The 22281-nt window shown below is 39.7% G+C and overlaps 8 protein-coding genes across 8 annotated transcripts; 6 read left to right on the top strand and 2 right to left on the bottom strand.

The window, feature by feature from the left end:
• Nucleotides 1-1638: 1638 nt before the first annotated feature.
• LOC115419275 (histone H4) lies at nucleotides 1639-2016 on the top strand. Its single transcript, XM_030133952.1, has one exon. It carries the CDS (start codon nucleotides 1645-1647, stop codon nucleotides 1954-1956), a length of 312 nt encoding a protein of 103 aa, XP_029989812.1. The 5' UTR covers nucleotides 1639-1644; the 3' UTR covers nucleotides 1957-2016.
• Nucleotides 2017-4323: 2307 nt separating this feature from the next.
• On the top strand, nucleotides 4324-8160 carry LOC115419243 (histone H2B 1/2-like). Its single transcript, XM_030133905.1, has 2 exons — nucleotides 4324-4328; nucleotides 7700-8160. The coding sequence occupies exon 2, from the start codon at nucleotides 7710-7712 to the stop codon at nucleotides 8082-8084; it is 375 nt and encodes a 124-aa protein (XP_029989765.1). The 5' UTR covers nucleotides 4324-4328; nucleotides 7700-7709; the 3' UTR covers nucleotides 8085-8160.
• A 2015-nt stretch (nucleotides 8161-10175) lies between these two features.
• On the top strand, nucleotides 10176-10932 carry LOC115419209 (histone H1-like). The gene has a single exon (XM_030133860.1). The coding sequence runs from the start codon at nucleotides 10176-10178 to the stop codon at nucleotides 10794-10796; it is 621 nt and encodes a 206-aa protein (XP_029989720.1). The 3' UTR covers nucleotides 10797-10932.
• Nucleotides 10933-13375: 2443 nt separating this feature from the next.
• On the top strand, nucleotides 13376-13785 carry LOC115419265 (histone H4). Its single transcript, XM_030133942.1, has one exon. The coding sequence runs from the start codon at nucleotides 13414-13416 to the stop codon at nucleotides 13723-13725; it is 312 nt and encodes a 103-aa protein (XP_029989802.1). The 5' UTR covers nucleotides 13376-13413; the 3' UTR covers nucleotides 13726-13785.
• Nucleotides 13786-15076: 1291 nt separating this feature from the next.
• Nucleotides 15077-15618, top strand: LOC115419251 (histone H2B 1/2-like). The gene has a single exon (XM_030133918.1). The coding sequence runs from the start codon at nucleotides 15177-15179 to the stop codon at nucleotides 15549-15551; it is 375 nt and encodes a 124-aa protein (XP_029989778.1). The 5' UTR covers nucleotides 15077-15176; the 3' UTR covers nucleotides 15552-15618.
• A 2949-nt stretch (nucleotides 15619-18567) lies between these two features.
• Nucleotides 18568-19115, bottom strand: LOC115419226 (histone H3). The gene has a single exon (XM_030133881.1). It carries the CDS (start codon nucleotides 19029-19031, stop codon nucleotides 18621-18623), a length of 411 nt encoding a protein of 136 aa, XP_029989741.1. The 5' UTR covers nucleotides 19032-19115; the 3' UTR covers nucleotides 18568-18620.
• Nucleotides 19116-19374: 259 nt separating this feature from the next.
• On the top strand, nucleotides 19375-19806 carry LOC115428281 (histone H2A-like). Its single transcript, XM_030147601.1, has one exon. It carries the CDS (start codon nucleotides 19375-19377, stop codon nucleotides 19759-19761), a length of 387 nt encoding a protein of 128 aa, XP_030003461.1. The 3' UTR covers nucleotides 19762-19806.
• A 1634-nt stretch (nucleotides 19807-21440) lies between these two features.
• On the bottom strand, nucleotides 21441-22281 carry LOC115425902 (histone H1-like). Its single transcript, XM_030143761.1, has one exon. It carries the CDS (start codon nucleotides 22195-22197, stop codon nucleotides 21577-21579), a length of 621 nt encoding a protein of 206 aa, XP_029999621.1. The 5' UTR covers nucleotides 22198-22281; the 3' UTR covers nucleotides 21441-21576.

The raw sequence follows: 22281 nt of genomic DNA, 5'->3' as shown, positions 1-22281 counted from the left end.
TTTCCATAACATAATATAATGTTGTTATTATAATATGATACAAACCATTAAAGGACAGACTTACAGGCATAAAAAAAGCAGTATTATACATTACCTTCATCAGTATTTTCTTGGAATTGGAATTTATCATCATTGTACAGTAACAGCCTCGGCAAATCTGAACTTTTTACACATTAAGTGACGAGTGATAATGAAACATGAAAAGTGTGTTAACTTTAATACTTTTTACTTTAGGTAGTTTTCTCTCATTATAAAAAAGCTAGTTATATGTTTATGTTATATAATCATCTTCATATCTGTTCAAATAAAGTACTTTTCACATCCTCATATCTGTTCCTGTTGTATGTTTGGTGTTAGCTGTAACTATTCATAAACGTCTGCATTAAATAACTCTAAAGTGCCAATAAAACTGACCCTGCTTCAACTGTAGTTTTACATTGAGATTTGTTAAAAACTATGTTACCTTTTTTTAACGTAAACACAAACTACTATCATTTGACATCACTGCAGCATTTGTACATGACTATATTACAGAAGACAAAAGAGCATGTCATCTCATTTTGTCAGTGTCACAAATTACATTTCAGAAATGAGTGACTACCAGGAAAGCTGTTTACAGTTATGTGAAATGGAGCATTTACATATTCAAAGAAACACGGAGTGTTGTTTAGTAAAAAGAACATGCAAAACAGAATGTGTAAAGCAGTTGCTTTGTTCCAGTTGATGTAGCGCTCATAGATTCACAGTGGTGACGGAGACTGAAGCACAGGAGAAGATTAGGGCCACAGGAAAATAAATAAATAAAGTCCAAACTATTATTATTATTATTTTTTTTTTATATAATTATTCTAGGAAAAAAGTCAGAATTCTAACTTTTTTCTCATTATATATATATATATATATATATATATATATATATATATATATATATATATATATATATATATATTTATATATTTATATATTTATATGTATATGTATACATATATATATGACCCTAAAGTTACCAGTAATATATATCTGGTGGGTCAGTTTCTTAGAAGAAGATTTAGATTTGATGTTGACAGTTGTTCATTCTCAAACTTGGAAGATGAAACCATGGACCAATTATTTTTTGAATGTGATCATTCTCAAAAGCTTTGGAAGTGTATTAGATGTTGGATCAATCTAATAATGAACATTCCCCCTTTTACTATCTGACATGTTTATTTTATATGGACACCGTGGACTCCACTTCTGATGTCATTTACCTTATAATACTTTTGGCCAAGTACTGGAGTAATGAAGAAGTGAATGAAGAAGCCCTAGCTCCTTCCCTTAGTCTATAAAAAATTTTAAACTGTGTTATAGTTCTCTTACTACTTTAGGAAACTTGAAAACACCTAGAATTATCAGTCAACACATATCCAAATTTGTATTATTTTGACCTATTTGTTTCTTCTTTTGATATTTGTCATGTGTAATGTTATTTGCTTCTACTGCTGCTGGATGGTGCCCCCTTCCGGATTGTTAATCCTCAACGACAGTTTGTATTACGTTAATGAAATAGCTCCTCCCCTGTCTTCAATCACGTTCTCAGACACTGAATAAATAAACGGGAACGTTCTTCTCTACTCATATCGGAATAACACCCTAACAGTGAAAATGAGTGGCAGAGGAAAAGGAGGTAAAGGACTGGGGAAAGGAGGCGCCAAGCGTCACCGCAAAGTCCTCAGAGACAACATCCAGGGCATCACCAAACCCGCTATCCGCCGTCTGGCTCGCCGTGGTGGAGTCAAGCGTATCTCGGGTCTGATCTACGAGGAGACCCGTGGAGTTCTGAAGGTTTTCCTGGAGAACGTCATCCGTGATGCCGTCACCTACACTGAACACGCCAAGAGGAAGACCGTGACCGCCATGGATGTGGTGTATGCTCTGAAGAGACAGGGCCGCACTCTGTACGGATTCGGAGGTTAAACATCCCATAATACTACTAACAAACCAAAGGTCCTTTTAAGGACCACCCACTACTTACGGAAAGAGGGAAGTTCTTATGCACTTAATCTAAACATACTATGAACATATTACCCATCCTAGGAAAGTGGGGCAGTTATTGTCAGATAGTGACCGGTGTCATGACCTGATTCCATATGATTGTTGTAAATATTTAACCCACCCTGTAGCCAGTGAGTGGAAATGTAATCCCATACTTTTATTGGTGCTCAACTTTCAAAAACAAATTTTGGAGGGAAAGCTTTCTCTGTGCCAAAGAAACACAAAATGAATTTAGAGGGGTTGGACAAAAATAATGGAAACACCTTAAAAAATAAACAATATAATTTAATACGGTGTAGGTCCGCCTTTTGCGGCAATCACAGCCTCAATTCTCCGAGGTATTGATTCCTACAACTTGTGAATTGTTTCCAAAGGAATTTTAAGCCATTCTTCAGTTAGAATACCCTCCAACTCTTAAACGATGGCAGTGGAAATCGACGTCTTACTTGAATCTCTAAAACTGACCATAAATGCTCATTAATGTTGAGGTCTGGGGACTGTGCCGACCATACGAGATGCTCAACTTCATTAGAATGTTCCTCATGCCATTCTTTAACAATTCTAGCTGTAGGGATTGGGGCATTATCATGTTGAGGTGATGGTGTTTCCATTATTTTGTCCAACCCCTGTAAATGCTATGTCATTTAAGAAAGTGTTTTAAAGAATAAACTCTAATAAAATATGTATCATTCTACATATTGACAATCCTCCTGACATAAAACAGATGAAGTTAGTGACCCTTAATCATATTCTAAATGTATATCTGTAATACAAACCAGAGCCATTTATCAAGTATTTAAATACTGTCAAAATTAGATGTAAATGTACATAAATGACAGTAAAGTCTTCATTTGGAGGTTAAACATCCTGTATTACCAAACCAAAGGTCCTTTTAAGGCCCACCCACTCACCATGTTCACCATCACTTCTTCATGTGCTACAGACCAAATCCTACTCAAAGGACATTACCCACATTACCTAGTGGTTCTTTGACAAAAAAAAAAAGAAATGATGAGATTCCATTTCTAATCTAATCCTTCGGGATTATTCTATAAAACTAGTTCATAGTTGTTTCACCCACCCTTTAGTTTCATGAGTGGAAAATTGCCAAACCCTTTGGTTTATTTAGCTGATTATGTTTTTGCAGAAAATCAAAATATGTTTGTTTTTTGTTTTTTTTTTTGTTGTTGTTACCCACTGTTGCAATAAGAGAGGGTATTTATGCAATTAATGAGGAATAACAGTTCTAGTTTGTTAATATAATCCTATATCAACAATAAACACATGGTAGAGTTCAGAAAAATAAAAAGACCATTATATTTACCATTTAACTCTTTCCCCTCCATTGACGAGATATTCCGTCAGTCCGTGTTTTCACTGTTATACTGTAGTTGAAGCTGTTGCGGATCATGTGAACTACTTTCCTTAGTCCAAAAACAAACAATTAAGCAGCTTTTCCAGAAAAATGAAGGACCGGGCATAACGTTTTCGCACTGAAATCAACGTATCCCATGGCAACGCATTCAGTGGCAGTCACTGTGAATGAGGATGCAGACTGTGCAGGAACCACACAGTTTCAAAAGCTTTAAAGATGATTATGGAGACAGAGTCTGACAATTATATGTATGATTGAGCTACAGAAGAACCATTACAGACAGTAACGGAGAAACAGAAGGTGAGGGAGACAAGCATGGAACACGGGAAACACGGAGGCACGGGTCCGACACAGAGATGAGGAAGAGGGAGGGCATGGAGAGACATGGATCTTATGGGTGACCTAAAGGTCCTAATAGATAAGTTGAATAGCGAAATGTCATTTAATATTTGTAAAGATACTGAGATAAATGAAAAAGGAAACGTATTACATATTATCACCTCTGCACAAAAACAAATTCAGAGTAAAACTATACAATCAATAAAGAAACCGGATGGTCAAATATCAAATACTGACAAAGATATTAGAGAAACTATCAGAGAACACTGTGTGAATTCGTATAAAAAAAACGACATAGATAGGAGTTGTACGAAAACTCTTTTAGACTCCATTCGAGACTCTACTCCAATAAATTGTGACTCCCTAAAAGGAGAAATCAAAAGAGAAGAAGTGGTTCAGGCCATTCACCAGTTAAATGTAGGTAAAAGTCCTGGACCTGATGGACTCCCCACAGAGTTTTATCAGCTAAGTATAGAAGAAGTTCTACATCTACTTACCTCTATGTTAAACGAAGGTTTAAATAAAGGGGTCATGGCAGATTCATTTTATGAAGGAGTTTTAAACTTGCTGTACAAAAAAGGTGACCGTTCATGCATCGATAATTATAGGCACTTAACATTAATGAACACCGACTATAAGATTCTGGCAAAAATTATCAATAATCGGTTAAGTAGTGTTTTAGAAAAAATTATCGTAAAAGAACAGACCTGCGCAGTCAAAGGTCGATATATGTGGGATAATTTGAGCACATTAAGAGAACTGTCATATTCAGGCCAAAAGGATTTCTTTATTGTAGGTTTAGACCAAAAGAAGGCTTTCGATTATATTTCACGTGACTATCTTTGGGCTGCAATGGAGGCATATGGTCTTCCTAAAAGTTTTATCGACATGGTTAAATGTTTATATATGAAGTCATCCGTAAAGATAAATGTCAATGGTGTTTTAACAAAATCTTTCCAGGTGGAGAGAGGGGTGAAGCAGGGATGTCCTCTCAGCTCTGCTCTTTATGTTTTAGCAATCAGCCCATTAATAAAATCAATTAATTCAGACATAAAAATAACAGGCATACCTCTCGGCCAATCCTGTTTAGTCAAATCAATAGCTTATGCAGATGACATCACTGTTGTAATTAAAAACCAGGTGGAGATGGATGTTCTAACTAATCATCTTAATATGTATGAAATGGCTTCAGGAGCTGTCCTAAACCATAGCAAAACAGAGGGAGTTTGGATCGGAGATGCAATAGATAAACCCAACCTAAATATTCAAACTAAAGATGAAATTAAAATCCTCGGAATCTCATTTGGAAATAACAACTGTGGGGAAAGAAATTGGGAACAAAAATTCACCTCGACTAAGGAAGAAGTTAACAGATGGCAGAACAAGAATACAAATTATAAAAGTAGAATTAACATTGTGAAAACTCATATCCTCTCCAAACTCCTCTTTTTAGCTAATATTTTCCCTCCAACTGAGAAAATGATAATGCGGTTGAACAAACAGTGTGTAAATCTGATCTGGGGAACCACCAGAGAGGTCACTAAAAGAATACTATTGTTTAAAAATAAAGAACTCGGTGGACTCGGTGCACTAGATCTCGGTCTCAAATTAAATATTGCCTTTATTAAGAATGTCTCAATGAGTATGTCACGGAAGTCAATATGGATCGATGACCTGTCTACATGGGAGAAAAAAAAAGGCAGGGCAAGGAAAGGACCTTATTACAAAATCATATATGGTGACATAAAAGAAAAGTATAAACATTTAAATATCGACTGGGTTAAGGGGACTTCTAGAGGGATCTATAAATGTATAAGCGATTTTAGCTATGGTGGATTGGTGGATTACAAACATGTAAAGGAAAACGAGAAGAAGACTGTCATTAAAAATATAAAGGACAAATCTATTTCTGAGAATTACAGAGATATCCGCTGGCTTATTTCTGTAAGTAGACTTCCAGCTAGAGCTCTGGTATCCTGGAACTGTTATGTCACAACAAAAAAATGTCCGATGATAAACTGTGGAAATGACGAAACTCAAGAACACGTACTTATTGACTGCTATAGAGCGCAAGCTGTTTGGACTTTTTTTAAAAACATTGGCCTGAGCTGCCCTATAAACTATCGCTCAGTCATGTACGGACTTCTAGAGGAATCTACATCAACAAACAAATATAGACTCTTCCAGTTAATCATCTACATTATAACAGTCAAGCTCTGGAAAACGAGATGTTTAACAGTCATTAATCAGAATCTCATAGATAGTAAAACAGTGATTAAACAAACATTGACTGAACTACGTAGAAGAAGAACCCTGGACAAACAGCACTCCTTTCCATGGAACATAATAGACTTGTAAGTCAGTCTTCACATTGAAAGAAAGAAAAGGGACAAAAGGAAAAAGGGAAAATGTATGCATGTTTTAAGAATGTGTGCCTTGTTAACATGTATATGTATGTATGTTTTTTTTTTTGTTTGTTTTTTTTGTTTGTTTGTTTTTTTTTTATAGATAAAGAGCAGTTTTATAAGTGAATGTATTTATGGGTGGCTAATCAACTGTGTTAAGTATAGGGACATATGTCTGTGCCTGTATTCCTCTGAAAATTTCAATAAAGAATTTATAAAAAAAAAAAAAAAAAGAGAGAGACATGGAGACAATGACAGACAGGAGGAAGAGAAAAAAAAACATTTCTAGAGGACTTTCAAGGAGAGGACAGACAGACATGGGACAAGACAAAGGACAGCTGGTCTGCATCTGTTAGAGTGAGTTCAGACTGTGGACAGATTCAATACAGATGTGGTTCAGCTCTATAATGTCAGCGTTGACACAGGTAAGACACTGTTTTATTTGGCTTTTGTATGAAATAAATAAATACATATATTCATAAATAGATAAATAACTAGATTTTTTTTTTATTTCCAGATCAAACACAGCAGGTGGTCCAACAGGAGGACCTGGTGCAGCCAAGGAAAGGCCAGACATCTACAGTATTTAGTGAATTTGTTTCTTTTTTTTTCTTGAAAATGAGGAATATTTAAGTGTTTATATCAAAAAGCTAAACTAATATGTGGAAGACTAATAACTGATGTATGTAAATGTGTAAAGTTTATAAGGAACCTGGTGCTTTAGGAGATGTTTGGTCTAAAGTTTGGTGTAGATTCCTCTAATATTTTGTGGAATGATGGGATATCTAAGAGCTGTTTGTTATTATTATTGTTGTTGTTATTATTTCATTTTGTGATTTTGAATACAGTGTTACTGTTGGTAAATAACAGAGTAAAAAATGTAAATAGGAAATCAGTTTTATTTGAAAATCAATATCTTTGAAAAAAAAAATGCAATTTTCTCAGTTTTTTGGTCAAAATTCAGTTTTTTCCTGAAAATGACCAATATTCAAATGTTTATATCTCACGAACGAATAAAGATAGAATAAAATCGTTTTTTGCGTTTAAAAGTTGAAGTTCTGTTCTTTCTTTTGATATATTCAGTGTTCACATACTCCTAATACAACATTTTCAGTGAGCCTTCAAAGATTAGTGAAAATGACCAAAAAGGTTGGCGCTGGCTACCAACTCACTGGAAAATGCTCTGGCAGGGAAAGAGTTAAATAACAAATGAACTGAACATTAATGTTCTTAGTGAGCCTCAGTTCACATCATGTACTTTGTGTTCAAGTTCATGATAACACACTCTGGTTTGTGTCCCACTCTGAGTCCACTTCAGTCTCGTGCCCTTTGTTTCCACAGACATCACGTGGTTATTTTCCCTCCTTTACACAGTCTGTGTCCAGATTCAACATGTTACTGTGGAACTGAGACCCTCCCCACTGAAACCCCTCCAACGGCTCAACAGTTGAACCAATCACAGCTCGGGGCCTGCGCAGCTGAGTTTGCATGAAGCCTGTATAAGATCCGCGGAGCTCTGCAGTCAGATCATTCGTTGCTGTAGCAGTGATAGAAAAATGCCTGAACCCGCAAAGTCCGCGCCCAAGAAGGGCTCCAAGAAAGCTGTGGCCAAGACCACCGGTAAAGGCGGCAAGAAGAAGAGAAAGACCAGGAGGGAGAGCTACGCCATCTACGTGTACAAGGTCCTGAAGCAGGTCCACCCTGACACCGGGATCTCCTCCAAGGCCATGAGCATCATGAACTCCTTCGTCAACGACATCTTTGAACGCATCGCCTCTGAGGCCTCTCGTCTGGCTCATTACAACAAGAGGTCCACCATCACCTCCAGGGAGATCCAGACAGGTGTGCGCCTCCTGCTGCCCGGTGAGCTGGCCAAACACGCCGTGTCTGAGGGCACCAAGGCCGTGACCAAGTACACCAGCTCCAAGTAAAACCTACTGGAATTAAACACCAACCCAAAGGCTCTTTTAAGAGCCACCCACCAAACCAAAAAGGCATACTTCACTGTAGTTTCATTGTATGACGAATGATAATATATGTAAAACGAGTTACAAGGTGATTCAGAGGTTTCTTGCCCCGGTTTGATTCTACATGATTAGGAGAAAATTGCCCTAACAGACACTTGAGTTTTACAGTGAACTTTAATGTAGTTAAAACTCCACAGATGTACCTATCAATGGAGATTTTGCACAAAGGAGATGTATCTGAATATTAACCAATTCAGAAATGAAACTGACATTAATCAAGTATTAAAAACTAATTAAATTAGTCAAAAAAATATACTTGTACAGAATTCCATCAGATAATCTTCATGAGGACCATAAACCTGTACTTTATTCCAGAATGTACGATGGTGTCTGTTCACAAGATTAAATAGAACCTGGTTTACAGTCATTAAATTATTTTTATATTTTAGGAAGAACTGATTTAATCCTCAGAGACCTCTGTTTTAAGTATTTAGATGTTTGTTTGAGGTTATAATTCAAAAATACAATTGGTTTAAAATGATTTCCTTAATTCCTTATAAGGCTCCTTATTTCACTTTAACCCTTTATTGGGAAAGTGACTGTTTTGGTCATTTCTGCACATATTACAAGACAGTGGCATCAGCAGTTCCAGTGAGGACAGAGAGGCAACAATCCCAGGTCTAATGTGGTCTAGAGGGTCGAGTGGACCTGCTTTGTTCGGTACCATGAAGTAATGGTACTGATGTAGGGAATGATGTTCAAAAGGGATCATGTGGATGTGGACAGGTGTCTGGATCAGCACTTATGTTGGTCTAATGTTCTAAAAGTGATATTGCTTTCATTTTACACATGCTTTTCTTGTAGTTTTTATCTATATTTCTTGGATTTTTTTTTACATTTATTTTTAATTTCAGAGTATGAGTGCCCTATAAAGGGTTAATACACCTATTCATTATCAAAATTAAATTTAATTAGATTGATAAGAATTTTATTGATCCTTTGCGTAGAGCCCTCAGAAAATCAAGGTTCCAGTAGCAGCACAAAATTTAACGGACTGAACACATATATTACAAGAAAAAAGGAAAGAAAATAATAATAGATATAAAAAATATTAGTGGAAAAACAGGTATTTGGCATAATAAAAACTACTAGTGTAAATAAAATAATAAAGTAGTAATAATAAACAGTAATAAAATAATTATGTTTTATTATTATTATTACAGCAGTAAGAAAACTAAATTACCAACAACAAACAAATATCACACACTGGAACAATCAATAAACATAAACATCATCCCACCACAGACCTGCACAGTCCCACTGAGCACAGATCCAGCAAATGTCTAATACTCAGTCTGTCTGATCTCATCATCATAAGGGATTTTTTTTGCAGCAAAATCATATTGTTATTAATTTGTTAGACACATATGAGTGTTATTTTCATTTTTTTGCTCCATGTAGTCATTAAAAAAGTTCTCTACAAAACAATGATGCCAGTCCATCTGCACAGACCTGATCTGAACTGCACTAATCTGCTGTAAATCTGTGTGTTTGGTCTTGACAAAACAGCTTCAGTTTCATTCAGTGTGTTCATCATAGACACAGTTTCAGACTTTGACATTCTTAACAGGAATGTTGAGCAAGTGCACCGCAGCTTTGGTGGAGTTTGGATCCATTTGAAATCCTTTTATGAGGGAAAGAAGGGTGAAAATCCGTTGTTGGGGGTTGTCCGTCCCGGTGGATGTGTGAGGTTTGGAGTGTGTTCAGACTAAAGCCACAGATCCTCACAGGTCTACATGACTGGAACATGAAGAGACAAAGGTCCGCTATGGGCTCCGTTCACTCTCATCCTCCAGTCCTTCACCTGCAGCTGTTTTCTTGGCTTTTATGTGTGAAGAGAAAACACAAGGATCGCAGCATTCAGAGCGGAGCGAGGACGCACAGGCCGAGTTGAGTCTTCACGGTTCTCATGGTGTGTTTAAGGCCGTCCGGTGCTCTGAGCTCCTCTTCAGTCTAGTCAGACACTTGTGTGACCGCACATCCCGAACTCCAACTATGGCAGAAGTAGCTCCAGCTCCCGCCGCGGCTCCGGCCAGGCCCGCCAAGAAGAAGGCGTCCAAACCCGCCAAGAAGGCCGGACCCAGTGTGGGGGACCTGATCCTCAAAGCCGTGTCCGCCTCCAAGGAGCGGAGCGGCGTGTCTCTGGCCGCCCTGAAGAAGGCTCTGGCCGCCGGAGGATACGATGTGGACAAGAACAAGGTCCGGGTCAAGACCGCGGTCAAGAAACTGGTCCTGAAGGGGGCTCTGGTCCAGACCAAGGGGACCGGGGCCTCCGGCTCGTTCAAGATGAGCAAGAAGACCGAGGCCAAGAAGCCCGCAAAGAAAGCCGCTCCTAAAGCCAAGAAGGCCGGCGCCAAGAAACCCGCAGCCGCCAAGAAGCCCAAGAAGGCGGCGGCGGCCAAGAAGGCCCCAGCCGCCAAGAAGGCTCCGAAGAAGGCCAAGAAGCCCGCAGCAGCGGCCAAGAAGGCGGCCAAGAGCCCCAAGAAGGCGGCCAAGAGCCCCAAGAAGGCGGCCAAAAAGGCCCCCGCAGCCAAGAAAGCCCCCGCAAAGAAGGCAGCCAAGCCCAAAGCAGCCAAGAAGAGCCCAGCAAAGAAGGCAGCCCCGAAAAAGAAGTAAAGAGGCCCAGCCTGAGACTGAACCACACTGAGCAAAGGCTCTTTTAAGAGCCCCCACCACCACTAGAAAGACACACTTCCTCCTTGGAAATATATGTTTATTTAGAATGAGTTTCACCTTTAATGGTGGAAATCACAACTGCACACTCCCTTCCTCTGGACACATAGTTACTGTGTTAATTAAGCCACAGTTGAATTACACAAGTTTGGACTAGTGTGTAAATAGAAACACATTATTTACATCATTTCGATGGTTGCGATGCAATAAAACAACCCAGTAGAAAATAAAAGCTACTGACATTACAAATGGACATAAATAATCATGTTTAATATAAGGGACTGGGTTGTAAACTATTCAACTTTGAAACTAATGATATTCATCAAACCACAGATAATCTAACCAGGTATGAGAACCAGTTCTTATTTACAGCAAAAACCAGGAGGCAGCATAACAGATAAAACAGTAAAAACTCAGAGAGCCACAATAGTTCTAAAAGAGAACATCACTTACAGTGTTCATAATGATATATTAAGAAAAAAGTTATTAGCAGTGAGAATACAATGAAAAAAAAAAAAAGAAATGAAAAGTAGTGTAAAAAGGAATGAATAGGTGCAGTGTATAGTTTGACATGTTTCTTGTTTTGTTTTTTTGTTTTTGTTTTTTATTTCTATAAAAAAAAAAATCGAGGTTGTGTACTGATGTTTATGGTATACAGGACATTGTGCTTGATAGAAAGAAAAAGTCTGAGTTTATCTCATTTATTGAGTTTATTAAACCTCTTGTCCAAATAGTACCTGGAAGAGCACAACTACTGGGACTTATTTCTGTTTAATATGAAAGTTTTCACTGTTAAAAAAAAGTCTAATCACTCTAAAGTTTTATTTTGGTCTATAAATATTTAAAAATGTTGGGTTTGTATTCAGTTGACATACATGAAAGAAAGCTGTTGGTTCTCAGGTTGTGGTTTCTCTACATTTCTTAGACACAGTAACAACTTTATGTTGGACATAAAAATCTGACTGACAGTACAGAGGCAAATGGACAATATATTTTTACACCGTACTGGAAACCTCTTATTTTAAATGTATGAGATATATGTAGATGACAAATGTAATTGTTAAACAGTGAATCTAACTCGAAGTAAAGTTGACACATTTTATGGATTTTAGTTGTGTCTCTATACTAGTGTTTTAATTGTCCTGTGTAATTTTAGTTTGTTTTAGGTCCTTTTCGCTCCGTCAAAAGGCCCTGCCTTCTGCAAGGCTACAGTTCTGTCTTGCCTGGTTAGATATTAAACGAACAAGGTAATCTAAGGATGTATGAATATATGAATAGAATTATAGTATTTCTTAATGTTAATAATTTTGTGAATTTTAAAAATGCTTGCCTGATACACAGTCTTGCATGGACTTGCCCCTCCTCCCTTGACAGATTTTATCAAATCCCGGTCTGTCAGTGGGATGGTCACCAGGGCCACAGCTCGAGGGCCACGCAGGAGCACTACTGTTGGACAAACTACACTTTCAGTCATTGGAACTGAATATTGGAACAGTTTACCGCTCAACGTAAGAGACTCACAGTCATATGCCTCCTTCAAATCACAATTTAAACATTGGATGAAGGAAAACCAAGCCTGTGACCATCAGTAGATTGTCCTCACTGTGTTGTTCTGTGTTTTTATGTTTTGCCTTTTTGTCATCTGTCTTTCCTGTCACCTGCCTGGGGTCTACAGATGGACACTGGCACTGCTGCTACAGTCTGGCATATTTACAGCTGCAATTGTTGATGTTCATTAATATGCACTGCCCTTAATAAAGAAATGTTTGTGAAATATGGCACAAAGTCTCTCTTCAGATGCATATCACTCGAAGTATCACATATAAAATATTTCTCAGCATATACTAAGCATGCACAAAAATCCAGAGGCAGGTGTCCTGGACTCCACAGACAGGTCTGCACAAAGGTCAGGGACTCAAACAGGTACAGGTACATGGTGTCACACAGTGTAGGATGATAAATGTATAGACTACGAAACCTCAAATGTCCACAGAAAATTTGTGGAGGCCACGCGCTCACAGTGCACACCCATCCCCTGGGCACCTCATCACCCAGCTGATGTGCAGTGAAGACCCTGACCCAGCGCTGCACAGACCAGACCCTTAAATTCAGGCTCTACTGATCAAACAGGAGCGGCGGCAGTTGGATGATGTGTCTGATTACTGAAGGAGGGGTCCACAGACACACCAAAGTGGACCATACCAACACCTCTGCCCCCCCTTCCACCGCACACATCAGGTGAGAGGAGGGGCTCAGGTAGTGGGAAGGGGGCTTTGGAGGGAGGTGGGTGGTTCAGGTTCACAGCAGTAGGTATAGCTTTAATATTTCAATAAAAAAAGTCCCAAAAAGCCTGACACTCAGGTATCAGCTTTATTTATCCTGTTACTGTCCACCTGGTGGCGCTAATACACCAAAGAGCAAACAATGACCCTCCGTGGAAATCCATAGAAGCAGAATAAACCCCCTACCCAGCTGTCCTCAATCACGTTCTCAGACACTGGATAAATAAACGGGACTCGCTCTTCTCTACTCATATCGGAATAACACCCGAACAGTGAAAATGAGTGGCAGAGGAAAAGGAGGTAAAGGACTGGGAAAAGGAGGCGCCAAGCGTCACCGCAAAGTCCTCCGGGACAACATCCAGGGCATCACCAAACCCGCTATCCGCCGTCTGGCTCGTCGTGGTGGAGTCAAGCGCATCTCCGGTCTGATCTACGAGGAGACCCGCGGTGTGCTGAAGGTTTTCCTGGAGAACGTCATCCGTGATGCCGTCACCTACACCGAACACGCCAAAAGGAAGACCGTGACCGCCATGGATGTGGTGTATGCTCTGAAGAGACAGGGCCGCACTCTGTACGGATTCGGAGGTTAAACGTCCCATACGACTACCAACAAACCAAAGGTCCTTTTAAGGACCACCCACTTAAATGTAAAGAGTGATACTTTAATGCGTAAGTCCTGACAAACGTTAATTTCAGATGTTTCATGTATAACTAAAGGAAATCACTATCTGATGTATTTCAATCTTATACTTTAATGCTGACAGACTTGTATAACATATATATATATATATATATATATATATATATATATATATATATCTGAATGCACAAATAAAAGCCTTCACCTATTACTTTCTAGCACGTCACTGCGGATTTGGAGGTCAAACATTCCATATTTTTTATCAACAAATTAAAAATTCTTAAGGATCACTCACTACATGAAAGACTAAACCTCCTTTCATGTAACGGTAAAAAAAAAAAATCACACTATACATGCGCCTGAAAAAATGCATTATAAACCCTGTGTGTGGTAACTACTTACTTTTACTACTACTACTTACTTACTTTTGTTATATATTTACCCTATGTCTGAACTAAATATCTTACATTGAAAAGTTCTAACATTTGCAGAAAACTGATTCTTTGACCTTCTAGTTGATGTGACTGGACAAAATTTATTTTTTTAAATTGACTGAATTTGCTTATTGACCATCCGTTCATGTCGTGAACTTTTAGTTCATGAGATGACACACTGGTCTCAGTTCAGAGTTCACTTCAGTCTGAGGGAAAAACTCCGATCCTTTGTCTCCACGAGCGCCATGTGGTCGTTTTCCCTCCTTTACTTTTTTTTTTTATTCTTTATTGAAATTTACAAGCTAATACAAGGCACAAATACACTTCTATACTTAATATACACATTTAGCCATATATATATATATATATATATATATATATATATATATATATATATATATATATATATATATATATATATATATATATAATTGCACATTACCAATGTTCACAAGGATGAGAAAAAGAACACAAAAGGGAAAAAAAAGGAAACCATTTGTTTATACATTCACACCTGACAATCTAAAATTTACATCAAGCCATATATATACAATAACAAGGCACACATTCTTGAAATATGCATACGTTTTCTTTTTTTTTTCCTCCTTTTCCCCTTTCTTTAAATGTGAGACTGACTTAGAAGTCTATAGTGTTCCATGGCAGTGTCTGCTGTTTGTCCAAAGGTCTTCTGTGTAATTCAGTCAGTATTTGTTTGATCACTGTATTGCTGTCTATGAAGTTCTGGTTAATGATCGTTAAGCATCTTTTTATTTTCCAAAGCTTGACTGACACAATGCAGATGATTAACTGGAAGAGTCTGTCACCATGTTACTGTGGAACTGAAACCCTCCTGAACAGTTGAACCAATCACAGCTCGGGGCCTGTGCAGCTGAGTTTGCATGAAGCCTGCATAAGACCTGCGGAGCTTTACAGTCAGGACATTCGTTACTGTTTCAGTGATAGAAAAATGCCTGAACCCGCAAAGTCCGCGCCCAAGAAGGGCTCCAAGAAAGCTGTGGCCAAGACCGCCGGTAAAGGCGGCAAGAAGAAGAGAAAGACCAGGAAGGAGAGCTACGCCATCTACGTGTACAAGGTCCTGAAGCAGGTCCACCCTGACACCGGGATCTCCTCCAAGGCCATGAGCATCATGAACTCCTTCGTCAACGACATCTTTGAACGCATCGCCTCTGAGGCCTCTCGTCTGGCTCATTACAACAAGAGGTCCACCATCTCTTCCAGGGAGATCCAGACCGCAGTGCGCCTCCTGCTGCCCGGTGAGCTGGCCAAACACGCCGTGTCTGAGGGCACCAAGGCCGTGACCAAGTACACCAGCTCCAAGTAAAACCTACTGGAATTAAACACCAACCCAAAGGCTCTTTTAAGAGCCACCCACTGAATCAAGAAAGACACACTTCAGTCACAAAGTAAAATTTAAAACGTGAATATAATTTTAAAAACAAATATGTGACGAAAAGATGCGGGATCTGTATGTTTCTAAGATTAGTGATGAGTGTAAGTTAACTGAGGTGTGTGTGTCAGGTTGACCCTCGATTAGAGGCTTGTGTCGCTAATGACAACCGTGTGACCAATGACAGGCCTCAGTTTGTGCAGCTTATGTTCTGGGTTCATTCAGCATATTGCTTTCTGGAGTGTTTCAAACCTTATGCTGCACTGGAGTTGTATCTGCATTTGTACTGAGTTGTCAGTGAACTTAAATCATAGAAACAGCAGGAGAAGTTAAACAGAGGTAGTCTGTTTTCTGTTATTATTATACTTTTCTTTTACACCTGTTTGTGACGTTGGTGAAATCATGGGTGATTGTGTATGCGTGTGTGTCAGTTATTCAGTTAGTACATGATTTCACTCCTACTACATTTCAAAATAGAAAAGAATAAACTTGTCATTGCAAAACACTCATCAGTTATAAAAACAGTCAAGAATAAGAATATCAAAAGTCAAGTAAACAAGACACACACACACACACACAAAATGGAGTCCAGTATTAATGAAATGTGCAGAATGTACAGGTGACTAATGACCATAATGTCCAGTCTTTTTAAGTCGAGTAGTAATGATGGAATTGCCTGTCATATTTTATTTGAACAGCAGATGGCAGTATTCACTTCTTCAATGAAACCTCGAGTAGTGAACCCTTTGGTAAAGCACTGAGCAGGAAAGGTTTGGTTAGGCTTCATTAGACCATCATTACCTAGGATGTCATTACATGTGTTTGGTAGTGCCTTTTCTATTCATGTTAATGTTTTATTTGTAAGTCGTAGAAATATGACTGTTGACTTCCAAAAGTATTTTCGGTTTGCATGAAGGAAACTGTATATCTGTATGTTAACTCATTCTTAATTTATATACCATTTATTAATAACTACATGGATGGAATTTGCCCACTTTGCTGGCATCTTCCTATCTCTGAACCAAGGGTTACATGAAACTTACATCCTTTTGTTTTCAGTGGACAGACATGATTTAAGGCTGTAGGTTATTTGTGATAAGGTAAAAAAAATAAATTTGACCAAAAAAAAAAAAAAAAGAGGCATTTTTAATGTGATTGACCATTATTATCTACTGCAAGTGTCAAACCTTTCAATGAAGAAAGCAAAGTACACACAAAGGAAAGCAATAGTTTCTTACAGGATTACATTGTAAAGCCCAGCTATGAAAATACATACATGGTACTTCCTGATAACTGTGAGACACTGACGCATTGATATATGCCTCAAACCATGAAAATACGTAGAAATCACTGCTTCAAACCTTGCTTTGGTCTACACAAAAATCACCTGATATTGATGTTCAAAACAACAAATGCTTCATGAGGTCTAATCAGGTGTTTAGACTGCACTGCCTTGTCTCAGTCAAAAACTGTGGAAAGTTATGAATCCATCCGACCCCCTTACACAAGCACGCCCTACTTATACCATGTTCTCCCAGCACTCTATCCTCAATAACACAAGACACACATCCATCAAATGTTTATTCATAAATAGAACATGATTTGCAGTCTTAGTGTGCGTGCATCAAATTATTTTCAAATCAGACTCTTTAATCCAGTGTTATTCAACCTTGAGGTCGGGGCCCCATGTGGGGTCGCCTGGAATTTCTAATAATTGATAAAAAAAATAAAAATGAAAAAATTACAAATAAAAAATATATGGTGAGTTGACAGAGACAATCCCAAAACATAACAGACATGACAAACTCTGAAGCTGAAACTGAAGCACCGTGGTTCTGTTTATCTGTCAAATGTTCATTGTGGTCAGTTTCAGATGCTGCAGCTCTTTCAGAATTCATACTTTGAGTTCTTGTTTGTTCAGTGTTAATTGTCAGCTTTGTAAATTCAAGCTGGACTGACTGTACATATCCTGACCAAGGAAAATGAAATTGTCACTTTGTGCAGTAATCTACACCTGGCTTTTCTGCCTCCGTCCATAATAATATACATTATATAGACTAAATGTTGACTAAAATTAACATTTATTTGCAACATAGCATAGCAAACTATTACATGATGAAAAGCAAATTAATTTTAGCCATAAAAGTCTCCATTTTCAATGTATGGGGTCACCAGAAATTTTCGATGTTAAAATGGGGTCACCAGCATAAAAAGGTTGGGAACCACTTTTTTTTTTTTAAACCCAAGGATGATGAAGCTATACAAGAAATGTTTTTTGGACATTTTTTTCTCCTCAAGAATGTGAAGTAGTTTCTTCACTACAGCTAATTGAAGTGTGTCAAGTATGGAATAATTGGCTTCTTATGCCATTGTTGGTAGACAGCAAGTAATATTATGGGTGTATATTTGATTGTCTGTACTTATTTTTGAACTATGTTTTTAATATTTCAAGAAAGGTCTTATTCTTTTATACTTGCATATACACAATCGTTCTAATATATGTATTGTCACACAAAGGTCCACTGCTTAACATCAAAATTAAAAGTCATGCTTTACAGCAAAGAAAACATTATGCATTTATATAAATTTAGTACCCAATTACATTAAACCGTTAAGACACCTACAGGATGTGTAAGGGTTTGTTTTGTGCTCAGACTTCTGCTATGATTATTCATTTACTGCATTCATTGTGCTGCGGCATTGGTTGTTTTAGTGATGTGAGAAATGTATACCTCTGTTGTCCTTCAGAAACATTAGATTTTTAAATTCAGCTTTAGTAGAATAGTGTTATGGTTTAAGCAAGAAAAAAAACTATATAAATGTACTAAACTACAAACATACAAGTTATTATTTGGCATCTAGCTGAATTACTCAATGGAAATGGATTATGTAGATACTAGTTTAGATACAGATGTAATATATCTGAAATCACAAAAGAAGTACGTCTTTGTGTCCATGTGGGGGCTCTTAAAAGAGCCGTTGTGTTTACTGGGGGGGTCCTGTTTAAGCTCTCTCTCCGCGGATGCGTCTGGCCAGCTGGATGTCTTTGGGCATGATGGTGACCCTCTTGGCGTGGATGGCGCACAGGTTGGTGTCCTCGAACAGCCCCACCAGGTAAGCCTCGCTGGCCTCCTGCAGAGCCATGACGGCGGAGCTCTGGAAGCGCAGGTCGGTCTTGAAATCCTGAGCGATTTCTCGGACCAGCCGCTGGAAGGGCAGTTTGCGGATCAGCAGCTCGGTGGATTTCTGGTACCGGCGGATCTCCCGCAGAGCCACGGTACCGGGCCTGTAACGGTGAGGCTTCTTCACGCCGCCGGTGGCCGGGGCGCTTTTGCGGGCAGCCTTAGTGGCCAGCTGCTTCCTGGGGGCTTTGCCACCGGTGGATTTACGGGCAGTCTGCTTAGTTCTAGCCATGGTTCTACTTTTCTGTTTAACAGAAGAAGTGTGAGTGTGCAGCAGACACAGGCTGGTTTTAAACCGTGCGTCTGCGGGGAAACGGTGACGCATGCTCAGATCTCCGGCTCCTGATTGGTCACACACTCAGCCTGACCATCAGACTCAATATCAGCTGCTGATTGGAGGAAACTTCTTTCAAACCACCCGCTAGAACTCTGAGGGTCAGCCCTCTGCGGGTCCTCAGCCCCTTTTCTGATTGGTAGATCCACAGCCCCGCGCGCTCAGCAGCAGCATATATTGCAGAGTTGGTGGGTCCAGAGGACACTAGTGTTTGAGTGTAGACTGGAAAAGAAAAGTGACCATGAGTGGACGAGGCAAAACCGGCGGGAAGGCCAGAGCTAAGGCCAAGAGCCGCTCCTCTCGGGCCGGACTCCAGTTCCCCGTGGGCCGTGTCCACAGGCTGCTCCGCAAAGGGAACTATGCCCAGCGGGTGGGTGCCGGAGCCCCCGTGTATCTGGCGGCTGTGCTGGAGTATCTGACCGCTGAGATCCTGGAGTTGGCAGGAAACGCCGCCCGCGACAACAAGAAGACCCGCATCATCCCCCGTCACCTGCAGCTGGCTGTCCGCAACGACGAGGAGCTCAACAAACTGTTGGGAGGAGTGACCATCGCCCAGGGAGGAGTTCTGCCCAACATCCAGGCGGTTCTGCTGCCCAAGAAGACCGAGAAGGCCGGAAAGGCCAAGTAAAAGTCCACACGGACCAGCTGATCCAAAAGCCCAAACGGCTCTTTTAAGAGCCACACACCCACTGACAAAGAACACAACTCCTGTTCTTATTCAACTACACAACTAGGATTACCTTAAACACATGCACAAGATTTTAGTTTGGATTTCGTTTGGAACGCAAAAAAACTACATTCCCGTTACTGACTTGAGGATAAATTGTCTTTGGCATCTTCGCTAGTACAAGTATATTACTCGTTACACTTTATACCGATACAATATTTCCATAAAGTAGAGTGTCACATTGTAACAGATCATACATATTGTGTTAAGAGTTACGTTACACTTAAATACATGTAATCCATCTAAAACTGGCCAATAATACAACATCCCATCTTCAGTATATATGTATTTTATTGTTTGTTACTTGCACAAAAAATAATTAGTGTTCCTGGTGATGTCTACTATTTTATCTTGTTGCATATACTCACTGTATGAAAACATGTACCTACTGCCGTGCTGAAACTGCTTTAATACAAATAAACTGAACTTAAAATTTTAGTCAGAGCCAGTAGATTTTTTTTAAAGGATATTAAAAACTTCTGCAAGTCTATTTTATAAGTTAATTTTATGAAATATAATAGATGAATTCTGAACTAAATACTAGCGGTCTACCTTTAAATAAATCTTAAAAACAGAAGACCACCTGAATGAAACTCAAATAATAGTTTTATCTGTGGTTTGATGAATATCATTAGTTTCATAGTTGAATAGTTTACAACCCAGTCCCTCATATCAAACATGATTATTTATGTCCATGTGTAATGCCAGTGGCTTTTATTTTCTACTGGGTTGTTTTATTGCATCGCAGCCGTAGAAATGATGTGAATAATGTGGATCTATTTACAAACTAGTCCAAACTTGTGTAATTCAACTGTGGCTTAATTAACACAGTAACTATGTGTCCAGAGGAAGGGAGTCCGCACTTGTGATTTACACCATTTAATGTGAAACTTATTTTAAATAAATATACATATTTACAAGGAGGAAGTGTGGAGTTGAATGAACTATATGGGACCCAAGAGATCATATCCAGTTCCACCCCATGCCCACTTGATACTCATGTGGCCCCTTTGCAACCCATATGGGGCCCACTTGTACATGTGGGCTGGGTTATGCTATAAACATCTACGATGATGTCTCCTAAAAAAGTTTAGAAATGAAAGGAGAACACAAAGTTTTATCCACAAAAGTGAAGCCACTTGGCCAAAGATTACAATAAGAATGTACCTGGAGTCTACCTGAGAGCACCAGCTAACTTCCTTTAATGACATAAAGTTTTATTTTTCAACATCTATATCACCTCTGTAAGTAGCTTTGGCCTGGCATCTAAGCTGGCAGAGGTAATATTAAAAGAAAAATAATGAATGACATGATCAGTTATAAATGCAAACACTGAAACTAAAATTCAAGCACCTACATGAACCTCAGTCTGGGTGAAGTCAGTCCAGTGTTTAAGGACTAACCGATAAAATGACTGAAAATGTCATCTCAGCCTGGTACCTTCAGCAAAAATGAAGGGGTTAATTCATTAACTTTTTCCCACTTGGAAAATTCAGTGTGAATACAACAAAAAAATGAAACCATATTCCCTATATCTAAAATATATTATTTTATGAATGATGAACTGAAACCCTGCAATTGTGATTTCCACCATTAAAGGTGAAACTCATTCTAAATAAACACATATTTCCAAGGAGGAAGTGTGTCTTTCTAGTGGTGGTGGGGGCTCTTAAAAGAGCCTTTGCTCAGTGTGGTTCAGTCTCAGGCTGGGCCTCTTTACTTCTTTTTCGGGGCTGCCTTCTTTGCTGGGCTCTTCTTGGCTGCTTTGGGCTTGGCTGCCTTCTTTGCGGGGGCTTTCTTGGCTGCGGGGGCCTTTTTGGCCGCCTTCTTGGGGCTCTTCCCCGCCTTCTTGGGGCTCTTGGCCGCCTTCTTGGCCGCCGCTGCGGGCTTCTTGGCCTTCTTCGGAGCCTTCTTGGCGGCTGGGGCCTTCTTGGCCGCCGCCGCCTTCTTGGGCTTCTTGGCGGCTGCGGGTTTCTTGGCGCCGGCCTTCTTGGCTTTAGGAGCGGCTTTCTTTGCGGGCTTCTTGGCCTCGGTCTTCTTGCTCATCTTGAACGAGCCGGAGGCCCCGGTCCCCTTGGTCTGGACCAGAGCCCCCTTCAGGACCAGTTTCTTGACCGCGGTCTTGACCCGGACCTTGTTCTTGTCCACATCGTATCCTCCGGCGGCCAGAGCCTTCTTCAGGGCGGCCAGAGACACGCCGCTCCGCTCCTTGGAGGCGGACACGGCTTTGAGGATCAGGTCCCCCACACTGGGTCCGGCCTTCTTGGCGGGTTTGGACGCCTTCTTCTTGGCGGGCTTGGCCGGAGCCGCGGCGGGAGCTGGAGCTACTTCTGCCATAGTTGGAGTTCGGGATGTGCGGTCACACAAGTGTCTGACTAGACTGAAGAGGAGCTCAGAGCACCGGACGGCCTTAAACACACC

Source organism: Sphaeramia orbicularis, chromosome 1, assembly GCF_902148855.1.
Source record: "Sphaeramia orbicularis chromosome 1, fSphaOr1.1, whole genome shotgun sequence".
NCBI lineage: Eukaryota > Metazoa > Chordata > Actinopteri > Kurtiformes > Apogonidae > Sphaeramia > Sphaeramia orbicularis.
The sequence above is the reverse complement of the archived record's forward strand: the minus strand, read 5'-3'. Positions and strand labels throughout refer to the sequence as shown.

Bases quoted from the DNA above. Each gene is read 5' to 3' on its own strand.
- LOC115419275 (XM_030133952.1), top strand. From the start codon at position 1,645: ATGAGTGGCAGAGGAAAAGGAGGTAAAGGACTGGGGAAAGGAGGCGCC.
- LOC115419243 (XM_030133905.1), top strand. From the start codon at position 7,710: ATGCCTGAACCCGCAAAGTCCGCGCCCAAGAAGGGCTCCAAGAAAGCT.
- LOC115419209 (XM_030133860.1), top strand. From the start codon at position 10,176: ATGGCAGAAGTAGCTCCAGCTCCCGCCGCGGCTCCGGCCAGGCCCGCC.
- LOC115419265 (XM_030133942.1), top strand. From the start codon at position 13,414: ATGAGTGGCAGAGGAAAAGGAGGTAAAGGACTGGGAAAAGGAGGCGCC.
- LOC115419251 (XM_030133918.1), top strand. From the start codon at position 15,177: ATGCCTGAACCCGCAAAGTCCGCGCCCAAGAAGGGCTCCAAGAAAGCT.
- LOC115419226 (XM_030133881.1), bottom strand. From the start codon at position 19,031: ATGGCTAGAACTAAGCAGACTGCCCGTAAATCCACCGGTGGCAAAGCC.
- LOC115428281 (XM_030147601.1), top strand. From the start codon at position 19,375: ATGAGTGGACGAGGCAAAACCGGCGGGAAGGCCAGAGCTAAGGCCAAG.
- LOC115425902 (XM_030143761.1), bottom strand. From the start codon at position 22,197: ATGGCAGAAGTAGCTCCAGCTCCCGCCGCGGCTCCGGCCAAGCCCGCC.